This window comes from Cibotium barometz, chromosome 62, assembly GCF_041138505.1.
Source record: "Cibotium barometz isolate CiBa-2024 chromosome 62, ASM4113850v1, whole genome shotgun sequence".
NCBI lineage: Eukaryota > Viridiplantae > Streptophyta > Polypodiopsida > Cyatheales > Cibotiaceae > Cibotium > Cibotium barometz.
In genome coordinates, this window is record NC_141107.1 from 15,276,853 (window position 1) to 15,289,700 (window position 12,848).

Here is a 12,848-nt window from a genome sequence, read left to right on the forward strand (position 1 = left end):
TCGCTACCTGGGCCATAATCGAGGGATCTTCGAGGGCTGCGGAGAGGAAGCGTGGCGAGTTTATGAGAGAGTGGGACATTGGTATCTTTTTCACATCCTCTCATTCAGAACCCTATTGGCAGCACAGGGCTCCTGATTGGTTGAGATCTCCCCCTTGCTTGGTGTGAAATCTCCATTTTGTAAATTTTTTCATACTTAATAGAAGTCTCCTTTTCAGAAAAAGAAAAAATATTAGAATGGAAAAATAAGATAGAGTAGTAAGACGAAAAAATAAATAAATAGGAATTTCAAAATAATAGTTGGAGTTTGTGTGAGAAAAGTAGAAGACCTTGGGCTGCCCTTCTGCAGAGGCACATTATGCGATTGCTTGTGTGCACGAGAAGCTTGGGTGCCTGTACCATGCTGGATGCCCACGTTCAGGGACAGAGAAGTGTCGTCGCTATCCCCTTTATTGCAAACATTGACATGATTAAAATCCACTTTGGGGCGACCAAGGACATTGGTCGTTCCATGGGCTTCCACTCTGTTACATGCCAAGCCATCCATGTCATGGAGCCAATCAAGGATTTCCGAGTCATCATTGTAGGGTATCACACCCTCCTCCTCTTGTGGAGACTCATGGGGCACTGCTATGTTGGCTCCCTGGACACCATAATCCATACGATCCTCTAGTTGGAGTTGAAGGTGCCAGTTGCTTGAGGAAGCCACAACTTGTCTCCTTTGCAGTCCTGCAGCACTCCAGCTTACCTCAACCTCGGACGTCCGATCAAAAGGGAGTAAGCACCCCGAACTTGTGGTAGTCTGATAACCACAAAATACAAAAAAAACTTAGTGCCTTGCACATCTAGTGTGACCTGCTCCACAATGCCCACAGGGGTAACATCCCGCTGGTCAGCCATCCTGACAGAAATTTGCAGGTCTAGTGATTTGAAGGACCACAGCTTCCAAGGTGAAGTCAGGCATCAGATTCACTCCAGATCCTCAGCCAAGGATGGCACCAGAGAGATACTCCATTGATTTGAACTGTGAGGTGAGGGCTGCGATAATCAGTGGCTGCGGTAATCAGTGAGGGAGGCAGTGGAAAAACCAATCCCTAGACAGCCAGTTACTTGTCCTGTTGGATTTTCCACGAGTCGCCCACCACTAGAAGACTCTGTATTGTCCAGCTTGGCTATGGTCTGGAGCAGATTGCTGACCTTTTGGCGCATAGTTGGGCTTGTGTGGAGTAGATTATACAAGCAGACTTCTACCTTAGATTGGTGGAGGGTAACCATGGAGAGGGCTGTGGATCTAATCTCCGTGCGGGCGGCAGCTAGCTGACTCTCAATCCATGGGATATCTGCGGAACGCTCCTGGAGCCGTTGTAAGGATGCCACGCCCCTCCTCAACCTTCGCTCTTGCTCCCAAAATCCCTCCAGTGTGCATGTAAGCCCAACGGAGCGTGTAGTGACAGATAAAACCACGTGTACGAGAGATGAAGATAGAGATGGTGCAAACACCTCTTTTCTGGGCAGAGGTCGTAATCAATATTTAGGTGGCAGTAGTACACAGATAAGAGCTGCGCACAGGTGCTGTAGGTACAGGTCTGGTACGGGCGCTGGCAGCGCAGCCAGTAAGAGGGGAATATTCACTGGGCAGTAGATGGAGGTGTTGTTGACGGGCTTTTCTATACTGTGCAGGCAGCGTTTCAGAGATAGCTGCAACAGAGGCGGCACAGGTGGGGGATCTCCATGTCATCATAGTCATACACCCCACACTGCCTGCTCTGTGTGTGGGCATTGAAGTCACCCGTAAGAAATACTTCCCCTAGTGTAGAATAATGCATAATCTCCTCTAACAGACAAGTGTATGGCGAGGCTCTTGTCTCCTCCTCCTGTGGCATGTCCTCTGTAATGACATACGAGGATCCTGATGGAGGAAAGTAACATAGGGCTATGTATATAACCCTGTCCTGTGAGAGCTGTAAGCTGATCCACATGTATCTGGCCTCTGGATCCTGTGCTACCACTCTCAGTCTCCCCTGTAGCTCCCATCTGAATAGAACTCCTACTCCCCCCGACCCTCTCGAGGTACCCTTGCGTGTGGTCCTCCTGTATGCTGACTCCCACTGGAATCCCTCTACTCGAGGTAGCCCTCTCTCTGGGCTCTGATGTGTCTCTCTCAGAAGAATGATGTCTCTCCCCACCATAACATGCTCGAGTTGTCTAGGCTGCATCCATAGTGAACCATTACAGTTCCATACTGCCATGTGTATCTCTGTCAGTGGCTTGGTCTATGTCCCATAGGCCCCAAACCGCTAATCCATGGGGCGGCCATCAATCATGACCCGACCATCTCGATAGAAGGCCTTCTTGCCTTCTCTCCTCGCGTGTAAGACTCGTGGCATGCAAGCTCTCCTATGCTCTAGCTGCATCCTCGTGAGATCATCATCCAAGAAAATAGGAGCTCCCTCTAAGCCTCGTAGTATGACCCTCTTCCTCATGAAGGTGACCCTCTACGTCTCTCTTGCAAACTGTAGGATGAGGGCTCGCTTGCGTGTTGAGTCTTTCCCGGCTCTCCATGCTTTGGTGAAGGGGAGAGGGTCCTCTTCCCTGTAGCCTAGCTTCATGCATAGAAGCTGTCCATCTTTCTCGGGAGTCGAGTTGGGTGTCTCGGCTATACCTGTGACTCGAATGTTGAGGCGGCGGACATGCCTCATCTTCTCCTCCTCAATGGTGGTGTGAATGAATTGATGTTCTTCCCTTTGAGTCTCCCCCCTCACTTCTTAACGGATGTTCTTCTTCACCACCTCAACCCATCCTGACTGCTTGGCTTCGAGTTTTCCCTCCATGTCCTTTGTGATCTCCTTGGAGATCTCTTCTTTGATGGCCGTGAGAGTGTTCTCATTGATCTCCCCTTCTTACTTCTTGATGTTCTTGACGGCTACCAGTTCCACTTTCAATGCACTCACCTCCACCTTGAGTGCTGTGTTCTCTTGTTCAAGGCCCGTGACCTGTGCTTCGAGGGCCATGATGTGTCAGTGTAGTTTGTTCTCCAACTCATTGAGGTTGGAACCAGATGTCTTCTTATTCTCCTTGATTAGTGCCTTCATTGCCGTCTTGAGGGCCTCGGGTTTTTCTTGGAGACTCGGGGCCATTCCTCGAGATTGAGGAGAGAGAAAGAAAGAAAGAAAGAAAGATTTTATTAACGTCTTCCAAAAGACCGAACCCGGCCTATGAGACAAATCGGAGTACCTGTATGGGGTATCCTCTATCATCCCAACAAAATGAAAAAGTACTTAATAAAAAAAGCTGAATCTGGGTGTGCAGGGGATGGAACTCTACTACTAGGAGAATGCAAAGCTATATGCATGGAGTATACAATCATGATATGCAACCTAGCTAGCTCCATCCTGTACCATACTGGGGGTATAAAATGGTATACATCAGTGAAGGGGGTGTCCACAGCTCCCTGAAGAACATGCCTGGGTGTGCTCTGAAGCGAGCCAGTCGCTCCGCACCCTCTCTGTGAAACTGAGCTCTGATCTCTGTCATCTCTCTCTGGTATAGGCGTGGTGTCCGAAAGCCAGGTGTCCTCTGTCTCCTGCGGGCTCTAAGTGTCTCTGCTCTCTGGAGAGTAATTCCCTGCCGTGTAGGGGCTGGGAGGGGGATGGATCTCTGAAAAAATGTAGTAATCTGTGTCTGTCACCCCCCCTCTGGAGCTGTCTGAGCCTGTAATAATGTCTCTCTGTGGCGCTGTATGTCTAGAATGTATCTCCCCAGTATGCGCTGGTCTGCTGCCTCAAAGATCTGGCGTAGGGAATGTGGCTCTCTGAATAAAATGGGATATCTCTCTCTGATGGCTGTATATGCTCTGCATCTGCATACATAATGCTCCTCACTCTCCACCTCCTCTCTGCACAATTTGCATACCCTCTCCTCTCGGGGGATCCGTGCTGCTCTGCCAGTCTCAATCTCTAATCGGTGTGATGAAACTCTGAGCTGACCAATAGCCACTCGGGAGCCGTGTGGTAAAAAGCCCTCCATGTATCTAGGCCTCTCTATAAATCCATCATCAGTGATACTTATGAAGTGATCTCTGTAGTATAGCATCTTCGGTGGAAGAGGCTGTGTAGGCGATATGTCTCCTGCCTCAGCCAACTGTCTAGATGCCTCAAAAGCTCTGTATGATAATCTGTCCTGTGGCATCTCTCTGAATCTGTCTAGCAGGCATATAGTCTGAAATATGGCCTCTACCATCATAGGAGGCGCAGCAAACTCTGCTCGGATAATGTCATGAGGTACTGACGGTTTTCTGCGTATCATGCGTGCCATCATGAGGGCCTGTGGTCTCTCTATCTGTGTCCACCAATGGGTAGCAAGGCCTGGCGCCCATACTGCTGCTCCATACATCAATGCCGGTGTGACTAATGTGTCAAATAGCCACCCCTTCGTCCGGGGCTCCTGAAAATGCGCCTGGTGGCACTGTCTCTCTAGCATAGCCAATGCTGCATATCCCCGTGTCAATCTAGCTCTGGCTGCTGAACCCATGGTGAAGCGTGTGGCTGCTGCAGAGAAGGTAACCCCTAGGTACACGTATGATGTCACCACCTCCACCTGGCATCCTGCGAGAGTGAATGTCAGCTGACTCCTGCCTTGTCTCGATGTATGAAAGACCATAACCTTGGTTTTCCCAAGGTTCACAGTAAGACCCCTCTGTGTGCAGAAATCATCGAGTGCATGTAGATGCTGCTGTAGACCACCTGGGGACTCAGACACTAATACAATATCATTAGCATAGAGCATAATATGTACTGAGGTACCTGCTAAATCAACTCCATCTCCGCCTCCCCGTGTAATGAAGTCAGCCACCTCATCAATGTATAACCCAAATAGCGTGGGGGAAAGTGGGCATCCTTGCTTCACACCAATGGTGCTAGCAATAGTCTCGGACATACCTCCTGGACATCTGACTCGCCCAAAAACCTGCTCATATAATGCATAGATGCCCCATGTCATATCTGCTGGTATGCCAAGAGACTGCAGGCGCTGAAAGAGCCTCTCTCGTGGTACTGTGTCAAATGCCTTGCGGAAATCCACAAAGCAGCAATAGAGCTTTCTCTTCCTCACTCTGGCCTGATCAATCATACATCTCAAAGTGAATACATGGTCAGTGGTAGAGAAAGCTCTCCTGAAGCCTGCCTGCCCTGATGAGCGTAAACCTGCTCGCTTAGCATATAAGCTAAGCTCTTGCTCCAGCACTGCACCATAGAGTTTGGCCAGCACGTGGCCAACCATAACCGTCCTGTAGTTGCTCGGATCGAGCATATCCCCTGTTTTGTGAATCGGCACAATGGTGTGCATCGTCCACTCCGCAGGCAAACCCTCAGCTAGTGCCCTGTTAAACAGGTGTGCAAGAAAAGGAGCTAAAGAATCTACTGCATATATGAGATGCTCACCCTGCAGGCCCATATGGTCGGCGGCCCGTCCATGCTGTAGGCGGCGGATAGCTTCCTGTACCATCGAGTGGGTAAAGAAGCTAGCTGTGGTAGGTCGAGGCTCCTGTGGCTGAGGTATAGGTGGCTGCTGTGGGGCATGGTATAGACCCTCTGCATATGTGTGCCATGTCTGTGGGTCTGCAATAGGTGTCGGGGTCCGGGGCTCTCTGAAGTGCCGCCATGAGACAGGGCTATCTCTACTCATGAAGAAATGAAAGATCTCTAGCTCCTGTATCTCTGCGAAGGCCCGCCTTTTGCGGCGAGTAAGTCTTCTCATCTCTCTCCTCGACTCCTGCTCTGTGATGGCTCCCAAGGCTCTCTGTATGCGGAGTCGTGAGTATAGGGCTCTGCACTCGTCATCATACCATCTGTTCTGGGGCATAGTCCCAGGTCTCGCAGGCTCTCCCGAGTGTACATGATGTGGGAAGCTCTGTAATGCAGCCGTGTGTAGGAGTGATGCCAGCTGGGCTGTAATGGTATCCATAGATGCCGGGGGATCCATGAGTAGGAGCCCATCCTCTACTCTGCCAGTGTATATGTCTGCCATGTCATGTGTGAAGTAGATGGTAGTGTGTGGCGTTGGTATGTGGGGGGCTGGTGATACCGGTGATCCGGCTAGTGAAAATGCCAAGTATGTATGATCTGCCCCAATAGGACGAGGTGGAATGGAGAATGAGGTGACAAGCTGTGATGCCTCCAAAGACCCCATAATGTAGTCTACCACCGTGCCTCCGGTCCGTGTATGACCCCCATGTGGGAAGCATGTCAGCCCTCCTGATCCCGGCCACTGTAGCATCCCGTTATAAATAACGAGATGATGCCTGGCTCCCAACTCTAGTAAGTGGTCCCCATAATGTCCTCTATCTGGTCCAGTGTCCTCTGATGCCCGACTAGCCCCTATCTCCTCTGGATCCACAGGGTGGAGGATCTCCATGTCATCATAGTCATACACCTCACACTGTCTGCTCTGTGTGGGCATTGAAGTCGCCCGTAAGAAATACTTCCCCTAGTGTAGAATAATGCACAATCTCCTTTGACAGACTAAGTGTATGGCGAGGCTCCTGTCTCCTCCTCCTGTGGCATGTCCTCTGTAATGACATAGGAGGATCCTGATGGAGAAAAGTAACATAGAGCTATGTATATAACCCTGTCCTGTGAGAGCTGTAAGCTGATCCACATGTATCTGGCCTCTATATCCTGTGCTACCACTCTCAGTCTCCCCTGTAGCTCCGGTCTGAATAGGACTGCTACTCCCCCCGACCCTCTCGAGGTACCCTGGCGTGTGGTCCTCCTGTATGCTGACTCCCACTGGAATCCCTCTACTCGAGGTAGCCCTCTACTCATTACAGTAGCGAACAAAGGAGAGGGCGGCGAACAGAGAGTTCAGCCGCGGCCTGCGACCGTGTGCGGGAGGGAGGGACAGAGCAAGAGGGACGGAGCGAGAGAGAGAGAGAGAGAGAGAGAGAGAGAGAGAGAGAGAAGTGTGGTAGCCACAAAATGCAAGTCAACTCTTGCATGTGTGTCACATCCATATAATATAGAAGTACAAAATATTATATGTATGAGTGTCCTTTCACACTTGATCTCCAAGGGGAAAAACCATATGGAAAAAAGTACCCTTGGTTAAGCCCTGTTCACACATAGCACTACCATAAGTGAGCATATGCCCAAAAATCCAACTGTAGTGAAAGTGTGAACCTGTACAAGGTAGCAGATCACTCCCTGTATGAGAGTAAGCCCAAAGCTTTGCGGAAAGCTTCAAACTTTTCTTGAGGTAACGCCTTTGTGAATACATCTGCAACATTATCCTGTGTACAGCAATAAGATAAACTTTTCTCCCCTGGATGTAACCTCTCTCTAACATAGTGATAATGAATATCAATGTCCTTGGTACGTGCATGAAATACGGGATTTCGTGCCACGGCCATAGCACTGTGGCTATCAGTGAGAATGGTGGTGGGTGTCTACTGACAGTCACGAAGATCAGCCAATAATCTCCTCAACCATACACAATCTACTGTAGCCTCACAAGTAAATGTGGCTATAGTGGGTTGCTTTTTGCTCAACCAAGATATGCATGAACTTCCAAGAAAAAAACAATTCCCACTGGTGGATTCCCTGGTATCATAATCACCAGCCCAATCAGAATCACTGTATGCATAAAGCTGCAAGCTGCCACCCTGGGATAGAACAAACCAACATCCAGGGTACCCTACAGATAACGAAAAATGCGTTTGATTGCTTGCCAATGATTTGTGCCTGGGCTGTGCATGAATTTGCTCAACAAAGACACCCCAAACGATATGTTTCGCCTCGTGTTACTCAAGTAAATGAGGCATCCCATTGCCTGGCTGTAAATGCCGGCCTCAAAAGGCTCTCCAATATCATGCATAGTAAGCCATACACCTGGTTCTACTGGAGTAGAAATGGGCTTACATTCATCCATGTGAAACTTTTTTAGCAAACTTTTTACGTACTTAGTTTACTTCATAACAATGCCATCATCTGTATGCATAAGCTGCATGCCGAAATAGTAGTGTAAGAGTCCCAAATCTGACATATCAAATTCAGCTTTGAAATCTGAAATTTGTGCTTTGCTAGTACTTGTAATGAGGATGTCATACATACAAGATGACTAGGAGAATATCGGCGCTGGTTTTTGTAACTTGGTTGAACACAATGCTAATCAATACACTTAAATACACTAAGATTTGATGGACACTTGCTCAAATACAAGAAGTTAATTGCTGAATTGACAAGAGACACAATGAGCCGGAACGGCCGACCCCTCCCTCAAATAAAGTATATTGATCTTGGGAGAATCAAGTACATAGTGTCATGGACATTTTTGAACACGATTTCCATACCAACGCATATGAATACAGTATTTCAAACAAGTGGTTGTCCTTGTAGACTTGCAATCCACACTACCCTCTCAAGTGCCCATGTTCCCTACCATCTGCTCTCTATTGTTCCACCAACACATGGTAGCAACAATCTGCAAGAGAGCACGTAGGACAAGAGAACACTACATAGGGTATGTGATCTTGTAATCCGGTTCCTCCCTCCTGCTACTTGCTTCCATATTTAAGCATTAAAGCTTACCAATTGCAAGTAGAGTCGATGACAGCGGAAGTCTTCGCGATGGAAGTCCTTGGAGTGAAGAGATTGTCGATTTGTCGCAATTCTTCGTGACAAAAGTCTTCAAGAGGATGAAGGGAACCTTGGGAAAGCTTCCCCTATGGTTCAACTTGACGAAGGAGGGCTGAATTTAGGGATTTCAGCAAAAAGACCAGAAATTAAGGCAATAAAGAGAGCTGTTTTGCTGAATTTCGGTCATTGGTAGTGTGTAGGAGAGTGATTAGCATCCGGAATCACTCTTGGAATCTTGAAAATCACCTTAGCAAGCTTGGAAATGGAGTTGGGAAGGAGAATGTGCAGAAAATGCAGCCCAACAGCCCTCATGAAGAAGGCGCCAATCTCTAGAGAGAGGAGGAGGAGAGAGGTGGTGAGTTGTCCAGTGTAGGTGGCAAGTAGGTGCTTTGTGGAGCAAGCTAGAGTGGACACATGGCTGGTTACTCTCTTTGTACAAAGGGGACAAGGTCTGGGCGGTGGACATTGGGTTATGTCCACCTCGGGACATCAGTGTGTGTAAACACCGGGCTGGTCATAATTTATAAGTGAGTTTTTGTCGCCCAAAACTTAATGAAGTGTGTACACACTCACTTATAAATTAGTGCTAACTCCTAAGGCTAGGTTTATGACCAATACTTACCACCTGTCACATGCAACATAACCATGTCAGCAGACAGTTTCACAGGCACGGTTTGTGGGCGGGCGTCCCATTACCCGGAACTACACATTGGTCAAGCAAGCATGAAAACAGCATGCAATTTCAATTGCAAGCAAGCACATAAAGATGCTATGCAATGCAGCATTGGTATGGACAATCAACGTTCATGAGACTATACCAAAATAGACGTGCTCCAAGCAAGTACACAAGGTACCAAACCCAATGGAACACCAATCCACCAAGCATTTCCGGGCATGTACACGGAGGCACAAGTCCCAACGGAAAGCCAAGTCCACAGTATCACATGAGTGGCATCAATCCCCGGCATAAACGACTGCCATGGACACCAGTCCAATGTACAGACATGCTAAGAAAGCACGGGTGGACCAATTTGGTGGCCAAATGGTGATAGTTTTCTTCACATTCAATGTGCTTTCAGCTGGACTATTCACATACCCTTGGCTGGTTAGATGAGCGTGTACATTGGTGTTTAATGCCCTTTTGAAGCATATAATCCATGAATGCATTTGACATGTATTCGCCACCTCTATCTAAGCGGAGTGTTTGGACTTTACATCCACACATTTTTTCAGTCATTGCTACAAAGTGTCGAAAGCATGTAAACACTCGGAGATGATGCGGAAGATGTGATCAGAGTAGACGAAGGACGTCTCCGTGGGTGAAGTGGTATCTCGGGTGGTGGCGGCATGGTAAGGTAGATGGATGAGCGGTGTACTAGCATGTGAGGGGGAAGGCTAGGTAGGCATGATCACCTACCACACCAATGGGGCAGGGCGAGATGAACTCTGAAATGAGCGGTATCAAGGAGGGAGATCCCATCAAGTAGTCCACTATATTGGCTCTATGTCTAAAGGGGTAGCAGGTGAAGGAGTTGGAACCAGGCCACCGGGCTAGGCCATTGTAAATGACTAGTCCATGAGCCCCACCAAGGGCGATAAAGTACTCCCCGTAGTGTATGCATGTCACCGTGTCCTGTGATGTACACTCTAGATCCGTGCCCACATTGTCTATATCCTGATATATGGGATCATTTGTCTTGAAGAGGGGTGCTTGTGCGCACTGGTAGTACGGGTGTTGAAGTCTCTAGCACAGGGAGGATATCTCCTAGTTTTGAGAATCTCATAATATCATCATATAGTGGCAGGTGGGGACTCCCCAACTGGTGGCATATTTGGATGTAGATGGTGCAACGTAGTGCACCGCAATGTGTGTAACCATGTCTATGTGTCCACCAGCGTGTGTGTGTGTGTGTTTGTATACATACCCAAAAAGGGTGTGAACACTCACTTATGTGTTGTGTGTGTGTTTTGGTGTGAACCCATGCTTGCACGACATCATTGCTGATGTCATGCAAAAGGACCTTCAAAGGTTATAAAAGGCATTGTACTTTCTCTCTGCAGAATCTGCACGATGGACTATCACCCTCCATAGCATCCCCCTGCACATGCCTTGACTTTCAGACACTACACTCATGAGCTCTTTTGTATTGTATTGATATTGAGATATACCTTTAACGTGGTCTAGACATGGTACCCGCTATGGTCCTGTATCCAGTTCATTTTCTTTTGTTTCCATGATCATGTTATGTCATGGAACTATATGAACACTTTTTGGTCTCAAAGAACCTTTGGGTCTTTTGTAGACATTTAATATATCTTTCTTTCTTTCTTTCTTTTTTTATGGTGTAATCAGTCAGGCAGCTGATCATGTGAAGTAGGTCCAATAGGGGTGAGTGATAGGGATTATTGCTGCACTTATGCTCAGCCAAATAGGAGCTGCCCTTCAACCTGATAGTTTGTGTAACGTCAGCACAAATGATAGAATGTGACAACAATTAAAGGATCTGTTTAGATACCTGCAGTTATTTTGAGTGGTCATCAAAAAATTAATGTAGAACATAGAAAAACGGGCACTAATTTCTTCCAAATATGTCATTTTGAAGGGTGTCCCAGCCTGCCAAAAATCATCCTTGAGTGGATAGATATGCTGATTTGATTTATCTAGTGCTCTTGCAATATTACGCACCTACGTACCTAGACCTTGTATGCTAGAAAGGAGATGTAGTATGTTAAGATTTGGATAACAAAGTATTGATGGAGACTCTGCATCTATCTTTCTTGCTCAAATAGGAGTGAGTGTGTGATAAGGGTTATATTGCCACAGAGTTGCATCAATACGGCGTTTTCGTTTAATCAATGTATGTATGAGAGATGGGGGCCTTTTTGCGTTATAACGTATGCGAGCTTTTAGCCTCTGGAAATATAGCTTTTTTCTAGTAAAATATAGCTTTTGCCTATTAAAATATATGTTTCCCATGATGCCATGCTGTATTGATCCGCATTAAATTATTGGTATTAAATTTTAGAATTGCCGTATTCGTACGTTTAACTAGAGGCCATATTGAATACATTCTGCCATAATGAAAACTATGATTGCTGCACCTAAGCTCAGCCATCCTGGAGCTGCCCTGCAACCTGATAGTTTGTGTAACATTGGTTCAAATGATAATGTGACTGCAATTTAAGGATCTGTGTACCCTTAATAGCCTCAGTGCATCTAGCTTTTCAAATCTTTCTTGCTCGAAGGTTCGTGGTGCTGTGTGAATTACTGAATCGGTGGAACAAATGTTGCATGTGAGGAGACTGAAGCACGTTATGTAGGGCAACTTGCTGCATTGCAGGATGATGCATATTTAGGGCACAATGAATGAGTCTTATGCCAGTCCTCTTTTATATTCTTGGGCATGGTTTATATTTTAGTCAGTTCTGTAGTGAATTTTTTAAAAAGAAATTCTAGTTAGAGTTCAGTAAGCAGCTAATTTTTGGCTTCCACTGATGGCAGGCTGTTGCTCCTGAGCTGACATTTTATGATAGCGAGAGGTTCTCTTCTGCAAGTTTACAGAGACGAGAAAAGCTTCTGAGAGTGAAGATGGATCTCAATCTGATGTATGCTACACCATTTAGGCCATTTGTTGTTTTCTCACTATTACATTCCACTTCTATTTTTTTTTGTAATACATCTTGATGATAACCCTTTTTTGTAATTAGTCATTTAAACCAGGTTGATTTTCCAGGTACGCATGCAAGGAAAGTGATGTATGGCTTCGCGGTCATGTAAAAGGGTTTTCGATGGATGGTGGTTCAGGACTTACAGTGGTGGAACCAATGGTCATTTCCATGGAATATGCTTGTGTTAAAGAGAAAACAAGTCTGAACGTTTTTGCTTCAGATGTTTCTGTTCAACTATCCTTCAGTTTAATTCGTCTATTGCTACGTCTTCATGGTGATGTGATGTCCACTTTCCAGTTTGGGGGAGGTCACGTCCTCTCAAGATGTTCTCATTTTGACCGAATTTGGGTGAATACAGGTATTGTTTTTCATATCAAAACATGAGTTTATATTGACGAACATGAGAAACAATCAGTATTAATTCCTATCAATCTGTTCAGAGCACATGTCTGGGCAAAGAATTGCAATATGGCGACCAAGAGCACCACCAGGCTATGCGATCTTAAGTGACTCTGTAACGTCAGGGTGTGTGCTTTTTTTGGATTCACTG

General features: G+C 46.7%; 1 protein-coding gene across 1 annotated transcript in view; it reads left to right on the forward strand.

The window, feature by feature from the left end:
- Positions 1–12,848, forward strand: part of LOC147604175 (calcium-dependent lipid-binding family protein) — a 228,966-nt gene that overhangs the window by 173,682 nt on the left and 42,436 nt on the right. The window contains exons 37-39 of the mRNA XM_086795561.1: positions 12,132–12,235; positions 12,364–12,656; positions 12,739–12,823. Of these exons, the coding sequence (XP_086651687.1) occupies positions 12,132–12,235; positions 12,364–12,656; positions 12,739–12,823 (482 nt within the window). The remainder of the gene's footprint in view (positions 1–12,131; positions 12,236–12,363; positions 12,657–12,738; positions 12,824–12,848) is intronic.